Source organism: Macaca nemestrina, chromosome 12, assembly GCF_043159975.1.
Source record: "Macaca nemestrina isolate mMacNem1 chromosome 12, mMacNem.hap1, whole genome shotgun sequence".
In the NCBI taxonomy this organism is placed as follows: Eukaryota; Metazoa; Chordata; class Mammalia; order Primates; family Cercopithecidae; genus Macaca; species Macaca nemestrina.
In genome coordinates, this window is record NC_092136.1 from 72,905,563 (window position 1) to 72,928,346 (window position 22,784).

General features: G+C 44.0%; 1 protein-coding gene across 2 annotated transcripts in view; it reads right to left on the reverse strand.

Moving 5' to 3' along the window:
• Positions 1-21,028, reverse strand: part of LOC105468721 (RAB6A, member RAS oncogene family) — a 101,348-nt gene extending 80,320 nt beyond the window's left edge. For both annotated transcript variants that reach the window (XM_011719035.3, XM_011719036.3), the window contains exon 1: positions 20,522-21,028. In XM_011719035.3, the coding sequence (XP_011717337.1) occupies positions 20,522-20,591 (70 nt within the window). In that variant the 5' untranslated portion in view covers positions 20,592-21,028. The remainder of the gene's footprint in view (positions 1-20,521) is intronic.
• Between the last annotated feature and the right edge of the window lie 1,756 nt (positions 21,029-22,784).

Here is a 22,784-nt window from a genome sequence, read left to right on the forward strand (position 1 = left end):
AAAAAATACAAAAATTAGCTGGGCGTGGTGGCGGGCACCTGTAATTCCAGCTACTCAGGAGGCTGAGGCAGAGAACAGCTTGAACCCGGGAGATGGAGGTTGCAGTGAGCTGAGATCACACCATGCACTCCAGCCTGGGCAGCAGAGGGAGACTCCATCTCAAAAAAAGATCACATATTATTAATATATACTAAAAGCCACTAAACTGTATACTTGATACAAGTAAATTGTATGATATGTAAACTTTAGCTCAATAAAGTTGCTATAAAAATTTATGTGGGTGATGGTTGTACTAAATGTGAATGTTATTTTTTATTTATGTTTTACTTATTTATTTACTTTTAATAGAGACAAGGTCTCACTATATTGCCCAGGCTGGTTTTGAACTCCTGAGCTCAAGCAATCCTCCCACCATGGCCTCCCAAAGTATTAAAATTACAGTCATGGGCCACCATGACTAGCCAGTACTACTGTGTGAATGTTCTTAATGCCACTGAACTACACACTTAAAAATGGCTAACATAGCCAGAGACAGTGGCTCCTGCCTGCAAACCCAGATACTTGGGAAGCTGAAACTGTAGGATGCTTGAGGCAAGGAGTCCAAGGCTAGCCGGACAACACAGCAAAACTCCATCTGCAAAAACATTTAAAAAGAAATTTAGCCAAGCATGGTGGAGTAGACCTGTAGCCCCAGCTACTTGGGAGGGTGAGGCAGGAAGAGTCAAGCCCAAGAATTTGCAGCTACTGCAAATTACGATAGTGCCACTGCACTCCAGCCTAGGCAACAGGGTAAGATCCTGTCTCAAAGTAAAAAATAAAATAAATATCCAATATTGAGGCCAGGTGCGGTGGCACTTTGGTAAGCCAAGGCAGACAGATCACTTGAGCTCAGGAGTTTGAGGCCAGCCTGGGCAACATGGCAAAACCCCGTCTCTATTAAAAATACAAAAATTAGCTGGCGTGGTGGCACACACCTGTAGTCCCAGTTACTTGAGAGGCTAAGCCAGAGGATTGCTTGAGCCTGGGAGTCAGAGGCTGCAGTGAACCAAGAATGAACCACTGCACTCCAGCTTGGGCAACAGAGTGAGACTCTTGTCTCAAAAAAAAAATATATATATATATATACACACACACACTCACATATATATATGTACGTGTATATATATCTATATATGTGTATATATATCTATATACATGTATATATGTGTGTATATATATAATATTGGGGCTGGGTACAGTGGCTCATGTCTGTAATCCCAGCACTTTGGGAGGCCAAGGTGGGCAGATCACTTGAGGTCAGGAGTTCAAGATCAGCCTGGCCATCATGGCGAAATACTGTCTCTACTAAAAATACAAAAATTAGCCAGCTGTGGTGGTGCATGCCTGTAATTCTAGTACTCAGGAGGCTTAGGCATGAGAATCACTTGAACCTGGGAGGTGGAGGCTGCAGGGAGCCAAGATCACAGCACGGCACTCTGGCCTGGGAGACAGAGAGAGACTTCGCAAAAAAAAAAAAAAAAAAATATATATATATATATATATATATATATATATATATATATATAAAAAATAAAATATTGGAACACCAAAGATAACTAAAAAGTAAACTAAAAAAAGGTTGATTAAAAAAATATTTTTTAAGAGATGGGGTCTCACTATATTTCCCAGGTTGGTCCCGAACTCCTAGGCTCAAGTGATCTTCCCACCTCAGCCTCCCAAATGCTGGGATGAGAGTCGTGAGCCACCAATGCACTCAGCCTGATTTTTTACTTTTATTTATTTTTTTGAATCAGGGTCTTGTTCTGTCTCTGGCTGGAGTGTAGTAACACCAATCATGTCTCACTGCAGCATCAAGTTCCTGGGCTCAAGAAATCCTGCCACCTCTAAGGTTGATTATTAAAAGTTATCTAATTATTGGGGCCTCAAGAAAACCGAGGTGTATTAATTTAGAAGATTATTTTTATAAGTGGTAAAGTAAGTCCTCACATAATATATTCTTGAAGGATACCTAGGATTCACAGAATCTAAGACTGGTATTTGCATAAAAAAGAGAAGTCTCAGGCTGGCGCGGTGGCTCATGCCTGTAATTCCAGTACTTTGGGAGGCCAAGGTGGGCGGATCACGAAGTCAGGAGATGGAGACCACCACCCCGGATAACATGGTGAAACCCTGTCTCTACTAAAAAGACAAAAAATTAGCCGGGCTTAGTGACATGCGCCTGTAGTCCCAGCTACTTGGGAGGCTGTGGTAGGAGAATCGCTTGAACCTGGGAGGCAGATTGTTGCAGTGAGCAGAGACCGTGCCACTGCAGACCAGCCTGGGCACCAGAGCAAAACTCTGTCTCAAAAAAAAAAAAGAGAAGCCTCAATTAGTCTACAATCTATAACTATGATCAATTCTGACCTGCTTCATAATTCTTGGTCAATAACATTGGCCAGATGGTATTGAACTAGACCAAGTAGATATTTATATTTTTGAATTTGTCCCACAAAAAAACTATAAAAAATTAGTCCGCTATGATAATGGTAGCTTAAATCATATGCTATGATTGTAGCAACAAAAGCCAAGCAAAAAACACTACCTGTAGTCATTGTTCCATCCTGGTAACAAAGACAGTTGAGAAAAGTACCTAGGGATCACAACAGAAAAGCTCAGCGGCAAGCAAAACTCACTGCAATATCATATCCAAGGGCGTCTCACCTAGGTGATGCAATTCTAGAAGAAAACAGAATCAATTAAACCAAACTAATGCTACTTCAATGTCGCTTACCTAGTCAATAACACTAAAGTTTAAAAATCTAGTAGCTTTTCTCTAAGAGACCTAAAATGAATCAAGATTTTTTGTTTCTCCTGAATTTAAAAAAAAAAAAAACTAGCTGGCCAGGAGTGGCAGCTCACGCCTGTAATCCCAGTACTTTGGGAGGCCAAGGCAGAAGGATCACCTGAGGTCAGGAGTTTGAGACTAACCTGGCCAACATGGTGAAACCCCGTCTCTACTAAAAATACAAAATTGGCCAGGCATGATGGCACGCGCCTGTAATCCAGCCACTCGGGGGACTGAGGCAGGAGAATCGCTTGAACCTGGGAGGCGGAGGTTGCAGTGAGCCAAGATCGCGCCACTGCACTCCAGCCTGGGCGACAGAGTGAGACTGTCTTTAAAAAAAAAAAAAAAAAAAAAAAAAAAACCCTAAACTACACCTATACAATCATATTTAAAACTTCAGAGAATGAATTTGGTTGTATAGAAAATTTATTAAAACAAGTAATTTCAATTTCACATCTATAGCTCAAAAGTTGTTTTTAATAAAAGTGATTTCTCGGCCGGGCGCGGTGGCTCAAGCCTGTAATCCCAGCACTTTGGGAGGCCGAGACGGGCGGATCACGAGGTCAGGAGATCGAGACCATCCTGGGTAACACAGTGAAACCCCATCTCTACTAAAAATACAAAAACTTAGCCGGGCGAGGTGGCAGGCGCCTGTAGTCCCAGCTACTCGGGAGGCTGAGGCAGGAGAATGGCGTGAACCCGGGAGGCGGAGCTTGCAGTGAGCTGAGATCCGGCCACTGCACTCCAGCCTGGGTGACAGAGCGAGACTCCATCTCAAAAAAAAAAAAAAAAAAAAAAAAAAAAAAAAAAAGTGATTTCTCCACAATAATTTTTATCAGATCTACAGTATAAATTTCCAGCATGATGAAATAGAGACATCCAAAGTAAAAACAAAAAATATTTACCTTACAAAACAAAATATACTTTTAAAAAATTTTTTTTGAGATGGAGTCTCGCTCTTGTTGCCCAAGCTGGAGTGCAATGACACGATCTTGGCTCACTGCAACCTTCGACTCCTGGGTTCAAGCAATTCTCCTGCCTCAGCCTCCCAAGTACCTGGGATTACAGATGCAGGCCACCACGCCTGGCTAATTTTTTCTTTTTTTTTTTTTTTTTTTTTTTTTTTTGAGACGGAGTCTCGCTCTGCCACCCAGGCTGGAGTGCAGTGGCCGGATCTCAGCTCACTGCAAGCTCCGCCTCCCGGGTTCACAACATTCTCCTGCCTCAGCCTCCCGAGTAGTTGGGACTACAGGCGCCCGCCATCGCGCCCGGCTAGTTTTTTGTATTTTTTAGTAGAGACGGGGTTTCACCGTGTTAGCCAGGATGGTCTCGATCTCCTGACCTCATGATCCGCCCGTCTCGGCCTCCCAAAGTGCTGGGATTACAGGCTTGAGCCACCGTGCCCGGCCATTTTTTCTATTTTTAGTAGAGACGGGGTTTCACCACGTTGGCAAGGCTGGTCTTGAACTCCTGACGTAAGATAATCCACCTACCTCGGCCTCCCAAAGTGCTGGGATTACACGCATGAGCCACTGTTTCTGGCCCAAAATATACTATTACCATATGATCCAGTGACCATGCTCCTTGGTATGTACCCAAAAAAGCTGAAAACTTGTGTCCACACAAAAATCTGCACAAGAAAAAAAAAAAAAGGATGCACATGGATGTTTACAGCTGCTTTTTATTTGTAACTGGCAAAACCTGAAAGCAATCAAAATGTCCTTCAGTAGGCGAATGGATAAACAAACTGTGGTATAGCCACACAATTGAATATGATTTAGCACAAAAAAGAAATACAGTATCAAATCATAAAAAGACATGCCAGAACCTAATGTGAACTATTAAATGAAAATATCCTATCTGAAAAGGAATGCATACATGATCCAGCTACATAATACTCTGGAAAAGACAAAACTGAGGAGACAGTAAAAGTAAAACATCAGGGGTTGCTAGAGGTTGGGAGTGGGGAGAAGTAGGCAGAGAACAGGATGTTTAGAGAAGTGAAAATAGTCCATATAATACTATAATGGTACATACATGTCATTATTTGTCCAAACCCACAGAATACACAATACCAATAATAAATTCTAATGCAAACAATGAATTTTGGGTGATTAATGATGTGTCAATGTCAGTTCATTAACTAATGTATCATTCTAGCAGGGGATGTTGATTACGGGGGAGATTAATGCATGTGTGGAAGCAGGAGATACACAGGAAATATCAGTAAGTTCCTCTCCATTTTGCTGTGAACCTAAAACTGATCTAGAAAATGAAATGTTAAAAATTTTCATTTTGTTTTTTTTCTTTCTTTTAGACAAGAAGGGAATATGATTTAAAAAGAAAAACAAAATTAAAGCAGAAAAAAATAAAATAGGCTGGGCATGGTGGCTCACGCCTGTAATTTCAGCACGTTGGGAGGCCGAGGCAGGAGGATTACTTGAGGTCAGAGGTTCGAGACCAGCCTGGTCAATACAGTGGAACCCTGTCTCTACTAAAAATACAAAAATTAGCTGGGCATGGTGGCAGGTGCCTGTAATCCCAGCCACTTGGGAGGCTGAGGCAGGAGAACTGCTTGAACCCAGGAGGGAGAGGCTGCAGTAAGCCGAGATTGTGCCACTGCACTCTAGCCTTGGCAACCGAGTGAGACTCTGTCTCAAAAATAAATAAATAAATAATAACAAAACAAAACAAACAGGGTCTGGCTATGGCTGCCCAGCCTTGTCTCAAAACTTCTGGATTCAAGTGATCATCTCACCTATGCTTCCCAAAGTGCTGGGATTACAGGCGTGAGCCACCACACCTAGACAAAAAAACCTGTTTACATAAAAGTTGCAGACAAGAAAGATACATAATGGTAAAGACAGACTACTGATTACTCTTATCAAAGAAAAACAGGCCGGGTGTGGTGGCTCATGCCTATAATCCCAGCACATTGGGAGGCCAAGGCAGGTGGATCACCTGAGGTCAGGAGTTCGAGACCAGCCTGACCAACATGAAGAAACCCTGTGTCTACTAAAAATACAAAATTAGCCGGACGTGGTAGCACATGCCTATAATCCCAGCTATTTGGGAGGCTGATGCAGAAGAATCACTTGAACCCGGGAGGTGGAGGTTGCAGTGAACTGAGATCGCCCCATTGACTCCAGCCTGGGCAACAGGAGTGAAAATCCGTTTCAAAAAAAAAAAGAAAGAAAAGAAAAAAAAAGTAAACAAATATATTAATGTTCGAACGGCTATTTCTCACTTCATTCCAAAACTATTAAATGCTAGGAAATAAGGAGGGTGGGGGATAAGTATGCAAAAACAAATACAAGTAAAGCCCTGACCTGAAAGGAGCTTACAATCCACCGAAGAAAACAAGCACGCACACATACAAGAGAGTGAACAAGATAAGAAAGCACTGTAAGGCAGTGACTCACGCCTGTAATCCCTTTGGGAGGCCAAGGCAGGCAGATCACTCAGGAGTTCGAGACCAGCCTGGGCAGCATGGTGAAATCCCGCCTCTACTAAAAATCCAAAAAAAAATTTAGTCCGGTGTGGTGGTGGGCACGTGTAATCCCAGCTACTCAAGAGGCTGAGGCAGGAGAACAGCTTGAATGCGAGAGGCAGAGGTTGCAATGAGCTAAGATCGCGCCACTGTACTCCAGACTGAGCGACAGAGCAAGACTCTGTCTTAAAAAAAAAAAAAAAAAAGGCCGGGCGCGGTGGCTCAGGCCTGTAATCCCAGCACTTTGGGAGGCCGAGGTGGGTGGATCACGAGGTCAGGAGATCGGGACCATCTGGCTAACATGGTGAAACCCCGTCTCTGCTAAAAATACAAAAGAAAAATTAGTCGGGCGTGGTAGCGGGCGCCTGTAGTCCCAGCTACTCGGGAGGCTGAGGCAGGAGAATGGCGTGAAGCCGGGAGGCAAAGCTTGCAGTAAGCTGGTATTGCACCACTGCACTCCAGCCGGGGACAGAGCGAGACTCCGTTTCAAAAAAAAAAAAAAGAAAATTTTTTTTGTCTTGTACAAAAGTTATAAAAATAGTACAGAGAATTTCAGTATACCTTTTACCTGGCTTCCTCTAAGATAAAATCTTTTTTTTTTTTCCGAGATGGAGTCTTGCTCTATTGCCCAGGCTGGAGTACAGTGGTGTGATCTTGGCTCACTGCAATCTCCACCTCCTGGCTTCAAGCAATTCTCCTGCCTCGGCCTCCCAAATAGCTGGTATTCCAGGTGCCCAACCATGCTCGGTTAATTTTTGCATTTTTAGTAGAGACTGGGTTTCACCATGTTGGCCAGGCTGGTCTCAAACTCCGGACCTCGTGATTGGTCCACCTTGGCCTCCCAAAGTGCTGGGAATTACAGCCGTGAGACACCACGCCCGGCCAGCCTCTAAGATAAAATCTTACATAACCACGGCACAATTATCAAAACTAAGAAATTAATGGTGATATCATGTTATTAACTAAACTACGTAACTGACTTAGAATTTCACCCATTTTTCTACTAATGCCCTTTTTCTGTTCCAAGATGTCATCCAGGATCCCACATTGCATTTAGTTGTCATGTCTCCTTGGTCTCCTCTGATTTGTGAGATTTTCGCCATTTTCCCTTGTTTTTGTGACATGGACACTTTTGAATAACACTGGGCAGTTGTTTCACATAATGTTCCTCAATTTGGATTTGTCTGATGTTTTCTCAAGATTAGACAGAGGTCATGCATTCTTGGCAAAACTACCACAGAATTAATGTGCCTTTCTCAGTGCATTATAACAGAGGATACATAATGGCTCATTATCTTATTCCTAAAGATGTCAACCTTAATCACGTGGTTACTGGTGGTGTCTGCAGTGTTTCTTCACCCTAAAGTTAATGTTTTTCCCTTTGTAAATAACAACTACATTGGGGAAGACACTTTGAGATGATGCATTGTGTTCTCAAACTTTTGCCCACCAATTTTAAAATTCATCAAAGGGATCTTACCTGCAGCAATTACTAATGTGGTATTCTAATGGTGATTTTTAAATTTACCTCATTCTGTCTGTATTTGTTAACTGGAATTCTTTTAAAGGAAGAGCTGTCACTTCTTCATATTATTATGAACTCATGGATATTTTAATTCTCTAATAGAGAGATCCTGAAATATTAAGCTCAAAAATATGTAAAGGAACGAACAGTATCCCAAAAATAAAGGCCTCTATGAGCAATTATATACAAAAATGTCAAGAATATTTCAGTAAGGAGGTCTTCCTCTTTGAGCAGCCATAGCAAAATAGTTACAATATGATGTGTGGAGTTTGCTTTAAAATAACCCACTTTTAGGCCGGGCGCGGTGGCTCAAGCCTGTAATCCCAGCACTTCGGGAGGCTGAGACAGGCGGATCATGAGGTCAGGAGATCAAGACCATCCTGGCTAACACGGTGAAACCCTATCTCTACTAAAACATACAAAAAATTAGCCAGGCAAGGTGGCGGGCGCCTGTAGTCCCAGCTACTCGGGAGGCTGAGGCAGGAGAATGGCGTGAACCCGGGAGGCAGAGCTTGCAGTGAGCTGAGATCGCGCCACTGCACTCCAGCCTGGGCGACAGAGCGAGACTCCATCTAAAAAACAAAAACAAAAACAAAACAAAACAAAAAAACCCACTTTTCCCAAGAGTTCAAGGTTACAGGAAGCTATGACTGCACCACTGCAATCCAGCCTAGGTGACAGAGTGAGACCCTGTCTCTAAAAAATAAATAAATATATAAAATAACCCACTTTGATACAGAGGTTGGGAATGCTATATAGATGAAAAAAAAACTAAGATATGAGTTAATAATTATTAAAGCTGTGTAACAGCTAACAGGGGCTCCTGATGCGAGTCTCCGTAATTTTTTTTTTTTTTTTTTTTTTTGAGACGCAGTCTCGCTCTGTCGCCCAGGCTGGAGTGCAGTGGCGCGATCTCAGCTCACTGCAAGCTCCGCCTCCCGTGTTCCCGCCATTCTCCTGGCTCAGCCTCCCGAGTAGCTGGGACTACAGGCGCCCACAACCGCGCCCAGCTAATTTTTTGTATTTTTAGTAGAGACGGGGTTTCACCGTGGTCTCGATCTCCTGACCTTGTGATCCGCCCGCCTCGGCCTCCCAAAGTGCTGGGATTACAGGCGTGAGCCACCGCGCCCGGCTATATTTTTTTATACATTCAAATTTTTCTGTAATGAAGAGTCAAAAAATATTTTAAGGACCCCAAAACATAGTATTTAGTTAAATCACAAGTTCACTTTTCAAATATGCCATTTATAACTGTTGTCTATTTCTGAATCCTCCTTCTTCCCCCCAAAATTCTACCAAAACTAACTTTAAAAAATTATGGATTAGGTCGGGCACTGTGGCTCATGCCTGTAATTCCAGCACTTTGGAAGGCCAAGGTGGGCAGATCAGATTGAGGTGAGGAGTTCGAGACCAGCCTCGCCAATATGATGACACCCCATCTCTACTAAAAATAAAAAAATTAACCAGGCATGGTGGCACACGCCTGTAATCCCAGCTACTCGGGAGGCTGAGGCACGAGAATCTCTTGAACCCAGGAGGCAGAGCTTGCAGTGAGCCGAAATCATGACACTGCACTCCAGCCTGGACAACAGAACAAGACTCTATCTCAAAAAAAAAAAAAAAGAAATGCGGTATACATCTACCATGGAATACTACTCAGCCATAAAAAGGAACGAAGTAATGGCATTCACAGCAACCTGGATGGAGTTGGAGACCACTATTCTAAGTGAAGTAACTCAGGAATGGAAAACCAAACATCATATGTTCTCACTTATGTAAGAGGGAGCTAAGCTATGAGAACACAAAGGCAAAACAATGATATAATGGACTTTGGGGACTCAGGGGGAAGTGGGGGAGGGATAAAATACTATATACACACTGGGTACAGTGTACACTGCTCGGGTGATGGGTGCACAAAAATCTCATAAATCACTACTAAAGAACTCTTCCATGCAACCAAACACCTACCACCTGTTCCCCCAAAACTACTGAAAAATAAAAGGCAGAGACATGTTCTGTACAGTACACAACTTAATGACAATTTAAGAAACCAAACTAGGCTGGGCTCAGTGGCTCATGACTGTAATCTCAGCCTTTTGGGAGGCTGAGGCCAGAGGATCACTCGAGGCCAGGAGTTTGAGACCATCCTGGTCAACAAAGCAAGATCTGTCTCTATGAAAAAACTTAAAAATTAGCCAGGTGTGGTGGTGTGTGCCTATAGTCCTAGCTACTCGGGAGGCTAAGCCAGGAAGACTGCTTAAGCCCAGGAGCTTGTGGATGCAGTGAGCTATGATCACACCACTACACTCCAGCCTGGGCAATAGAGCAAGACCCTGAGTGTAAGGAAAAAACAAACTGGCAGGGTGTGGTGGCATATGCCTCTAGTCCCACCTACTCGGGAGGCTGAGGCAGGAGAATCACTTGAGCTCAGGAGTTAAAGGCCAGCCTGGGCAACATAGCGAGATCTTATCTCTAATTACAACATTTTTAAACAAGAATTAAAAAAAATTTTTTTTTTAAAGTCTGCCTCATTGAGGCTGCTGTGAGTCTTGATTGTGTCACCTCACTCTAGCCCGAGAAACAGAGCAAGACCCTGTCTCAAAAAAAACAAAAAGTACATTTTATAAAATTAAAACCAACTTATTTTACCCCCATATTCATAGTAGCATTATTCATAGTAGCCAAAAGGTAGAGGCAAATAAGTATCCATCCATAGATGAATGAATAAACAAAATGTGACACATGCATACAATGGAGTATTAGCCTTAAAAAGGAAGGAAATCTTGGCCTGGTAAAGACGAGTGTTAGAAATAAGTGATACAAAGGTAGAAGCCAGACTATGAAAGCCTTTAACTTAGAGAAGAGAGTTTGGATTTCATCACAAAAGTGAAGTCTGCTGGGATGTTCTGGCAAGGTTTAGTCAATCTCACAATGGACAGGATAACAAAGAGGTTTATTTAGTACTTATTAATTTTAAAAATCATAAAATATTTGTCCTTTTGTGACTGCCTTATTTCATTTAGCATAACGTCCTCAAGGTTCATCCACGTTGTAGCATATGTCAGATTTCCTTCCTTTTTTTTTTTTTTTTTGGGACAGAGTCCCACTCTGTCGCCCAGGCTGGAGTACAGTGGCATGATGCCAGCTCACTGCAACCTCCGCCTCCCAGGTTCAAGGTTCAAGCAATTCTCGTGCCTCAGTCTCCAGGATAGCTGGGATTACAGGCATGTGCCACCACGCCCAGGTAATTTTTGTATTTTTAGTAGAGGCGGGGTTTCTCCATGTTGGCCAAGCTGGTCTCAAACTCCTGGCCTCAAATGATCTTCACGCCTTGGCTTCCCAAACTGTTGGGATTACAGGCATGAGCCCCGCACCAGGCCAAGATTTCCTTCCTTTTTAAGGCTAATATTCCATTGTATGCATGTGTCACATTTTGTTTATTCATTCATCTGTGGATGGATACTTGTTTGCCTCTACCTTTTGGCTACTACGAATAATGCTACTATGAATATGGGGGTAAAATAAGTTGGTTTTAATTTTATAAAACGTACTTTTTTTTTTTTTTTGAGACAGGGTCTTGCTCTCTCAGGCTAGAGTGAGGTGACACAATCAAGACTCACAGCAGCCTCAATCTTCCTATGCTCAAGCCAGCCTCCCAAGTAACTGGGACTATAGGTACCTCACCTGGCTAATTTTTAAAAAATTTTTGTAAAGATAGGGTCTCACTATGTTGCCCAGGCTGGTCTCGAACTTCTGGCCTCAAGCAATCCTCCCCCCTCCATATCCCAAAGTACTGGGATTACAGGTGTGAGTCCATGCCCCCCAGCCAAAATGTACTTTTGAAAAAGAAGAGAGCCAGGCTCAGTGGCCTGAGTCTATAGTTCCAGCTACTCAGGGGGCTGAGGCAGCAGGATCACTTGAGCCCAGGAGTTCAGGGCTGTAGTGTGCTATCATCATGCCTGTGAACGGACTGCACTCCAGCCTGGGCAACACGGAGAGACCCTGTCTCAAAAAACAAACAAACAAACCCTAAACAAGTATTAAGCAAGTATTAAGTGTTGGTTCTCAGAAAATCTAAATCATCCAAGTTAGAAGGTAGAAAGCAAATGGAAAAGTAGTAATTGACCTAACAGACTCAATAATGATCAATTTTAAACCGACAATGGGGAAAGCTGAGAAAGCTGATTTGGACCACAGAACCCCCATTGATTTAGGAATTGTCTGGGCCAAGTACATCTATAAATAAAGGTGAAGATGGAACTAAAAACAGAAAGAAGGGATGAAAGTCTATTTAACAAGTAGATTAACACTCTCTTATATTCCCTCTTCAGTTTAACACAGCTGGGTCCCTCCTCCATTTCATCAGAAAATTAGAAGATAATGCTGCTGAGAAAGAAAAACAGGGTTTCTGTACTAGGGATTACAAGGTACAGCTGAAGGATAGAGTATAAACAATATTAAAAGCAAGGAAACTAAATGCATTTACTGTATGTTATGACTTCAAACCCTCTCTCCATTCACTTCCAAGAACACTGACAACCAAGTTTCTCTCCAGCAGTGCACTGAGTAATTCTTCTTCGGGGAATCTGACCAGCAAAAAGACTTAAAGACCCAACATTAGAGACTCCCAAAAAGGAACTCAGCAAGATCATTCTGCAGTAAAGGCCCACAAGAGCTTAAAAAAAAAAAAAATTACTGCTCAACTCTTAAATAAAAGCAAATAGCCAAGAAACACTAGTTTTTTGAGGACCACGTCAAACAGGAGAGAAACTAAAACAAGCAGAGATGAAAAACAATTTACAAAAACTAAATATGCAGGAAGAAAAGTCATATAGCTTATTAACATCTTTAAAATGACAAGAAAAGGTAAAAATGGGGAATTAAAAAGATATTACAGAAGGCTGGGTGTGGTGACTCCTATAATCCCAGCACTTTGGGAGGCCAAGGTGGGCAGATCACTGAAGGTCAGGAGTTCAACCAGTCTGTCCAACAAAGTGAAATCACGTCTCTACTAAAAATACAAAAATTAGCCAGGCATGGTGGCGGATGCCTGTAATCTCAGCTACTCAGGAGACCGAGGTATGAGAATCGTTTGAACCCGGGAGGTGGAGGTTGCAATAAGCCAAGATTGCGCCACGGCACTCCCGCCTGGGTGACAGGGCGAGATTCTGTCTCAAAAAAACAAAAAACAGATGCTACAGAAAAGGAACATTCAGAAAACGAACAAAAACGCTCTTTGAAATTAAAATGATAAGGGCTGGCACAGTGGCTCATGCCTGTAATCCTAGCACTCTGGGAGGCCAAGGCCAGGCAGATCATGTGAGCTCAGGAATTCAAGACAAGCCTGGGCAACATGGTGAAACACCATCTCTACCAAAAATACAAAAAACAGCCGGGCTTGGTGGCGCATGCTTGTGGTCCCAGCTACTCCGGAGGCTGACATGGGAGGGATCACTTGAGCCTGGAAGGCAGAGGTTGCAGTGCTGAGATTGCACCACTGCACTCAAGCCTAGGTGACAGAGTAAGACTCCACCTCAAAAAAAAAAACAAAAAAAAAAAGAAATTAAAATGACAGCAGAAAAAAAAATAACAGAATGGAAGAAAGTTGAGAAAAATCTTATGAGAATTAAAACAGAAGCATAAGGAAATGGAGGAGACCAGATGAAATAAAATCAGGAAGTCTAATAAAAAGTCCAAGCCAGGTGAGGTGGTGCAAGCCTGTAATTCCAGAGTCAGGAGCTTGAGGCAGGAGAATCACTTGAGCCTGGGAGTTGGAAAGCAGCCTGGCAACACAGCAAGACCTCGTTTGCTAAAAAAAAATTTTTAATCAGCTGAGCACAATGGCGCATGCCTCTAATACCAACAGCTCCAGAGGCTGAGGTGGGAGGATCACTTGAGCCCAGGAGCTCGTGGCTGCAGTGAGCTATAATGACACCCCTGTACTGCAGCCTGGGTGAGAGAGCAAGGAGTTCAAGACCAACCTGGCCAACATGGCCACTCACTGCAACCTCCGCTTCCTGGATTCAAGTGACTCTCCTGCCTCAGCCTCCTGAGTAGATGGGATTACAGACATCCACCATCATGCCCAGCTAATTTTTTGTATTTTAGTAGAGCCAGGGTTTCACCATGTTGGCCAGGCTGGTCTCCAACTCCAGACCTCAAGTGATCTGCCCACCTAGGCCTCCCAAAGTGCCGGGATTACAGGTGTGAGCCACCACACCCAGCCTTAGCTCTACTTCTAAAAGCAACTGCACTCATCATACTATATTGTATTAGGTATTGTATATTTCTTCCCTGATAAAATATAAATTCTTTAAAAGTAGGCACTACCAAACCACCTAACACTGTAGCAATTTTCAATAAACATTTGTTAAATTAAAACACTTTCTGAGCCCTTCTCATGTGGCCAGCACTCTTCTCAATGTTTTGCATTATTTGACTAATTTAAACGTCACAATAACTCTATGGTAGGTCTATTATCTTTATGTTATACATAAGGAAAAATGGAGCATAAAGAGATGTTGAGTAATCTGCCAAAGGTCAGTAGCCACTGCTGAAACATGCAATCTAGACTCTTACTCTCCATCTCTACCAGTCCTTTAATGTTCTAAATCATTAACTCTACCATTTAGTTTTAAGGCCTCAGAACAAGACATGAAAAACTGGCAACATTGTAACATGAAATACAATTGGCTTAGTATTACCTAACCCAGCAGTTTACAATAAGTGGTCCACTGACCCCTTGGGATCTCCCAAGACCCTTGGGGAGGTCCACAAACTCCTGGATGTCAAAACCATTTTTATAATATTAAGATGTTATTTGAATTTTTCACTCTTACTCTCTTGAAATGTATTGTGGAGTTCCCCAGGGCCTATATGATGTGTAATATTACAGGATTGAATGCATAAGCAGCTATGCAAATCCAATTGTCCTCTATCAAGTCAGACATTAAAGAGATTTGCAAATATGTAAAACAATGTCACTCTCACTAAATCTCTGTTTGGAAAATAATTCTTTTTCATTTCAGAAATGATGTTAACATGAAGGCTAGGGATGGTGGCTCATGCCTGTAATCCCAGCACTTTGGGAAACCAAGGCAAGCAGGTCACTTGAGGCCAGGAGTTTGAGACCAGCCTGGCCAATATAACAAAACCCTGTCTCTACTAAAAAGACGAAAAATTAGCCAGGCATGGTGGCGTGTGCCTGTGGTCCCAGCTACTCAGGAGGCTGAGGCATGAAAATCACTGGAACCCGGGAGGCACTCACTCCATCCTGGGCAACTGAGGGAGGCTGTCAAAAAAAAGGTGTTAACATGCAATGGGTTTATTATTATTATTTGAGATGGAGTTTTGCTCTTGTTGCCCAGGCTGGAGTGCAATGGCGTGATCTTGGCTTACTGCAACCTCCGCCTCCCAGGTTCAAGCGATTCTCCTGCCTTAGCCTCCTGAGTAGCTGGGGACTACCACTGGGACCGTCCGCCACCATGCCAGGCTAATTTCTTTGTATTTTTAGTAGAGACGGGGTTTCACCATGTTGGCCAGGCTGGTCTCAAACTTCTGGCCTCAAGTGATCTGCTTGCCTCGGCCTCCTAAAATGCTGGGATTACAAGCATGAGCCACCACGCTTGGCCCTATTATTTTTTAACATATTAAATATTTTTTAATTTTTTTTTTCAGTACAGTAAATATTGATATAAAACACATAAACAAAAGTAAGGCACAGTGGCATGTGCCTATAGTCCCAGCTACTAGGGAGGCTGAGGGAGGAGAGCTTGAGACAAGGCTGCAGTTGGCCATGATAGCCCCTGTGAACAGTCACTGCATCCAAGGAGAAGGGGGAAGTGGGAAGGAAAGGGGAAGAAGAAAGGGGGAAGGAAGGGAGAAGGGGGAAGGAAGGGGGAAGTGGAAAGGAGGAAGGAAGGGAGAAGGGGGAAGGGGGAGGAAGGGGGAAGGAAGGCGGGAGGAAGAGGAGGAGGAGGAGGAAGAAAAAGAACAAGAGGAGGAGAAGGACAAGGAGAAGAAGGACAAAGAGGAGAAAGAAGAAGAGGAGGAAGAGGAGGAAGAACAATAACAACCACATTAACAGAGCTCTTTAGGATCCTCAAAAATTTGTAAGAGCAGAAAGAGGTTTTGGGGAAGAAAAAGTTTAAAAACCACTGATCCAGCCAATATAAAATGTTCAATACTGGCCAGGCATGGTGGCTCACACCTGTAATCCCAGCACTTTGGGAGGCTGAGGCCAGACGATCAGCTCAAAAGTTTGAGACCAGCCTGGGCAACATGGTAAAATCCCATCTTTACAAAAAAATACAAAAATTAGCCAGGCGTGGTGGTGCATGCCTGCTGTCTCAGCTACTTGGGAGGCTGAGGTGGGAGGATCACTTGAGCCTGGGAGATAGAGGGTGCAGTGAGCTGAGATCGCACTACTGCACTCCAGTCTGAGTGACAGAGTTAGACCCTGTCTCAAAAGAAAAACAACAACCTGGTCAGTACTGCTAGTCTCTGACAGTAAGACATTTTTCCTTATCTAACACATTGCAATTCAATCAGCATTGATGTAAAAAAGAAAAGGCAATATAAAAATGAAAAAAGCAGTAGTAGGCTGAGTGTGTGCTTCTCTCTGCCACTACCTCTCCTAATTTATAATTGGTAACATGTATACATAGTAAAATCTTCTACTGTAAACCACTCAGTGACATTACTAAAAGTGCCTCTGCATCTCAAGACAATAGCCAGAGGTAGTAACAAAACAGACTCCTCAAGGAAACTTCCAATTGGGTATTTCAACATTCATTCATTCATTCATACATTCAGAGACAAAGTCTCACTCTGAGGCCCAGGGTGGAGTGCAGTGGGGCGATCTCAGTTCACTGCAACCTCCACCTCCTGGGTGTTCAAGTGATTCTTCTGCCTCAGCCTCCTGAGTAGCTGGGATTACAGGCACACGCCACCACACCCAGCTAATTTTTGTATTTTTAGTAGAGATGGGATTTTGCCATGTTGGTCAGGATCACCTGACCTCAGGTGATCCACGCATCTGGGCCTCCTAAAGTGCTGGGATTACAGGTGTGAGCCCCCACGCCCGGCCAAACATTCCCTTATTAAACCATAAGAATTTATCCAAGGTTAAGATTGATGTCATTAACTCAATCTGCTTCATGTACTGACGTAATTCATTTTCATCATAGAGCATAGTATCTTAAATATACACACATACATATATATATATATATTTATTTTCCTTGAGGCAGAGTCTCACTCTGTCGCCCAGGCTGGAGTGCAATGGCATGATCTCGGCTCACTGCACCCTCCGCCTCCTGGGTTCAAGCGATTCTCCTGCCTCAGCCTCCTGAGTAGCTGGATTATAGGCACTCACCATCATGCCTGGCTAATTTTTGTATTTTTGTAGAGACCAGGCCGGGGGGTAGGGGGGTGGGCCTCCACCATGTTGGCCAGGCTGGTCTTGAACTGCTGACCTCAGATGATTCACCCATCTCAGCCTCCCAAAGTGCTGGGATTACAGGCATGAACCACCGCACCCACCCTAGTATCTTAAATTTTTGACAAGCCAAATAAAACCTAATTTCAGATCAGTTCCATAAGCACATGAGCACATCATTAGTATAATTTGAATACTTTTCATGTGTTATATTAATAATTTAACAACAACTTTAACAAAGGAAGACTAATTCTGCTCAACTCAAAAACAAAAAAGTACAAAATTCAGGTCAGTCCTATTTTTTGAATGAAATGGTTGGGCCTTTAAATGATTGGTTTCTCTACCCACTTAAGTATCTGATAGATTCCTGTATACAATCAAATGATGTAAGTTTTAAGTGTTATTGTTAAACTATCAATTGCATACAGAAAAAATGTGAACTTCACCACGTCAAAGAGTGTAATATAGGCTACTAGCTTTCATTACTATTAGATTCAGCCACCATTCATTCACCCAACATGTCTAAGCAGCTACTATGAGCCTGGCTCTATGCTAGGCAATGGGGATACACTGAACAAAAAAGGTAACAGTTTTTATCTTCATGGGAGTTGCATTCTTCTGTGGGAAATAAAAACAAACACACAAAAAATAAGATAATTATAAAGGTGGTAAATGCTATTAAGGAAAAAACAAGACTTGCCACAGATTATAGTCTTTGAAAGCTGAATTGTGGAATTCTAACAGACCTAAAAATAAATAATTCATGAAGAGTCACATCCAAACGACATGGAGTCTACAGACCTCTACTAATGCATAAGAAAACTACAGACACTAACCATGAAAACAGAGATCAATCTTTCATTGTCAAAGCTACTGAATGGCATTACTTGGCAATATAGTAACTTCAAAAGATAATTAACTTGACATCCTGAATTGAATGCTGAAACAGAAAAAGGACATTAGGTTAAAACTAAAAATCTAAATAAACTATGGACTTGAGTTAATAATAACATATCAATATTAGTTCATTAATTGTAACAAATGTGCCACACTAATACAAGATGTTAATAACAGGGGAAACTAGATGTGTGGATATATGGGAACTCTGCACTATCTTTTCGATTTTTCTGTAAGTCTAAAACTGTTCTAAAAAATGAAGTCTATTAAAAAAAAAAAAAAAAATCTAACCAGGCTTCAGTAATGGAGGGAGGAGGGTAGTAGAGGCTTAAACAAGGTACGAAATTAGAAGCCATAAAACTCTCCATTATGAATTAGAACATATACAAATACTCAAGAAATTCAAAGGAAACCTGAAGATACTTAGGAAGTTAAGCACTCCATTCATGCTAAAATATTTTTAGACAGGGAGATGAATGAGTTTTTTCATGCAAACTAAATAGCTGTGCATCACAACGTAAGAAAGGCAATAATATCCTTAGAATGCACAATAAGCACTTTGGATCCTTTTTACCAATAATGATCAATAAGCTTTATTTTATGTTTGGGAACTATCCTGAAATTGACATATAAAAGCTGGACCAGGATCAACTCCATAGGTTCTACCAAGTTACTCACCTAAAGACACAAGTTTATACTTACCTCAGGAAAATATGTAAGCGAAAAGCAAGGAGATCGTATTTTTACCCCCAAAAGGGAGGAGGGTAAGATAATCTACATATGAAAGGAGAAAAATGATTTCCCAGTTCTAACGGGAGGCAATTTTGCAAGGGTATTAACCTCTGTAATGGCATACAAATCAGTATAAATAGTTCAAAGTAGTAATAAAAGCTATGAGTTTATATCACTTATATGCCTTCTAGTCAAAACAAACAATTAATGTTTTCTATAACCTCACCTAAAACACCTAGTAGGTACTCAATGTTTGATGACTCAGAACTAGTCTCTCAATGTCTGAATTTTAAAGACGGTCATGCAAAGTGTGAGAAAAACAAAGGAGGGTAATCGTCCCTGAATTGTCGAGTGTCAAGTTTGTATAATACAGCATAAAACTGAAATTACTACAAGAAGTAATCGTAGAAACGACCATCACAAAATTAGGATCTTGTATCTAATACGGAAGTACAGTGACAGCAGAACCTGACCAGGTAAATGACATAACAATTTCACTCATCAGATAGTACGGAATATGAAGCATAAAAGAATTATTTAGCCCAAATGGTATTTAAATCTAATTTAGATAACTAGATGAGTTTATTTCTACTCTACTCCATTTTCCAAAGGAAATTCGACAAAACAAAGATGTTTGTTATTCCAAGCCTTCTCTCACATGAATCCTCAATATATCATTGGAAAATACTCAAGAAATGAATAATTAACATTTCCCCAGTAATTCCCGTTTGTACCACCATGAGACTCAAACGCTGCTTCATGTTGAAAAGAGAAAAAGGGTAGGTGAGATGAGAAATATTCCAAGTAAAATGATCATGACATAGCATCTGGCAGAGATTGAAAAATCATCAACACTGCCAAAAGAATTGTCAGTGATGGAAGTCAACAGAACAAAATGAGGTTTTCCGACAAGCCACAGCCCCATCTAACCTAACGGGCAAAAATCTCCACTGCCGACGCTACCCCTTTCACCCCCAACCACCCCATGCTCAAGTCGTCTCCAATTCAGATGTTTCCTCTATGGCCCGACTAATTTCCCACCCAGGTGAAAACCATTTAATAATTTTTTCTACGACCACCCCTTCCCACCTTCGACGACATCAGCACTTCTCAGGGCCAAGCCTCTGGGGAAAACAACGCCCAGATCCCACCCTCCTTGGCCAAGGTTGAAGAGGGCCCGTTCTCAGGAGTAGGGCTTCCCTGAGTGGGCCTCACAGAGCTGAGGAACTGGGAAAAGAGCAAGGAATAAGGGTGGGGCTCAAGAAAGGGTACTGGGGTAGGGGAAACGACGGAGACCGGAGGAAGAAAGGGATGGACAAGAGGCTGGGCGGGGTGAGGGCTGAGGAGGGGGGGCAGATCGACCGGAGACGGCCGGACTGCGGGGAACGGAGACGGCGAGTCAAGGATTGAAGAACCCGGGGAACAGGGTAAAATCTCGGCCGACAGATCCAGGGGGAGAGCCAGTGGCACCGGGGGGCACATCGGGAAGGGCTGCAGTGGCAACGAGCGCGGACGCTAGGCGGGCTGGGAGCCTCCGCGGACGGAAGGGCCGCACCGGGGGCGGTGCGGGGACGCTGCGGCCAGCTGCCAGGAGTGGGGGAGCCACGCACTCACCGCTTTGCTCCCCCAGGAACACCAGCTTGAATTTCCTCAGCGGATTCCCGAAGTCTCCGCCCGCGGACATGGTGGAACTAGAGGAGCTGCCGCCGCCTCAGCCCAGAGACCTCCCGGACCGATGCTGCTCCAGACGGCTGACGAAAAAGGCGAGCGGAAGGGCGGGCGCCGAGCTCTCTCGGCCCCTGCAAGGCCCGGTGGAGGAGCCCGGTTGGAGGGCAGCAGGACTCTCCACAGACTGGCAGCCGCCGCCGCCTCCCGGCAGAGTAGCCTAGCACCGAGCGAGGCCCGCGGCTGGGAAGGAGAGGGCGGTGTCGGCAGGAGCCAGGGGTGTGCTCTGGTTTCCCTAGGCTAGGGCAGTTCCCTCCTTCCGCACTCAACTCCGACACCTGGGGGAGAGAGGCAGAGGGTGGCGGAGCCGGAACCGCAGACGTATCTGGGACCTCTCACGCGCAGCGCCTCAGCTTCCACAGCTGCCGCCGCCGCCGCAGCCCAACCTGCTGAGTGCGCGAGCCTCTGGCGCGGCGCGGGGCGAGCCCGGGCGCGAGCCTGCGGCCCCGCCGGCCGCTGGCGTGCGTGCGTGCGTGCGCGCCACCGCCATAGCCATCGCCTTCCTGGTTTGGACAGCTCTACTGGCTCCTCCCGCACGGCGGCGACGGGGCAGGTTAGGTTTCCACTTGCGCCAGAAGAAGCCAGGAGGAGGCGGGGCAAGCCAGGGATAAGTTAGGGGGAGGCTGGAGCCCTTACGTCACTTACGTAATGAACCAATCGGAAGGGGCCGAGGGCGAGCAGACACGCGAGTGAGGTGGCAGCGTGAGAGCGCGCGCAACCCTAGAGCAGTGGAAAGCGGACCAGTGTGGCGGCCATACGAAGTGTGGCGCTTCTCAGTCTTATGGGACAGGAGGGGAAGGAAGGGGAGGGGAGAAGGGTGGGGCGGAGGCGGGGCCGGGACAAAGGTGGAATATGATCCCCCCAAAAGTGTGGGTGGTCCTATAGCCTTAAAATTTGTAAGAGATGCCTCTTTCCTGAGCCCTCAGCCGTGCCTCACAGTCCTCAGATCCGTTCTTCACCCGTGCACCCACCCCACCTTCTTCACCCTCTCATCATAATTCCTCTCACAGCATCTTACTAAATAACATTATCTTCCATTGCTCCCAGGAATTTTATAACTGTCAGAATCAGGGCCTCCCAATTTTGCAGATGAGGAAACTGAAGCCTAGAGAGAGAAAATGACTTGCAAAATCCGTAAAGCAGGCCGGGCGCGGTGGCCCACGTCTGTAATCCCAGCACTTTGGGAGGCGGAGGCGAGTGGATCACGAGGTCAAGAGATCAAGAACATCCTGGCCAACATGGTGAAACCCTGTCTCTACCAAAAATAGAAAAATTAGCTGGGCGTGGTGGCACGCACCTGTAGCCCCAGCTACTCGGGAGGCTGAAGCAGGAGAATACCTTGAACCCGGGAGGCAGAAGTTGCAGTGAGTCGAGATCGCACCATGGCACTCCAGCCTGGCGACAGAGCGAGAATCCATCTCAAAAAAAAAAAAAAAAAAAAAAAGCCGGGCGTGATGGCTCATGCCTGTAATCGCAGCACTTTGAAGGCTGAGTTGGGTGGATCACCTGACGTCAAGAGTTCCAGACCAGCCTTGGCCAACATGATGAAACCCCATCTCTACTAAAAATACAAAAAATTAACGTAGTGTGATGGTGGGTGCCTGTAATCCCAGCTACTCGGAAGGCTCAGGCAGGAGAATCCTTGAACCCGGGAGGCGGAGGTTGCAGTGAGCCAAAGTCACACCGCTGCACTCCAGCCTGGGCAACAAGAGCAAGACTCTGTCTCAAAAAAAAAAAAAAAATTCCATAAAGCGGCTGGGCGCGGTGTCTCACACCTGTAATCCCAGCACTTTGGGAGGCCGAGGCGGTAGAATCGCTTGAGCCCAGGCGTTCGAGACCAGGCTGGGCAACAAAGCCTGGTCTACAAAAAATAAAATAATTAGCCGAATGTCGTGGTGTGCCCCTGTAGTTCCAGCTACTCAGGAGCCTGAGGCAGAAGGATTGCTTGAGTCCAGGAGTTGGAGGCTGAAGTATGGCACCACTGCACTGAAATCTGGGTGATAGAACAAGTCCCTGTCTTTAAAAAAAAAAAAAAAAAAAAAAAAAAAAAAAAAAAAAAAACTTTCTAAGTGAATAATAAAAAAAGTCCTTACATTTGTGTATAGTATCTTATGTCATTCACAAAAACATTTATGTACATTTTCTCATTATT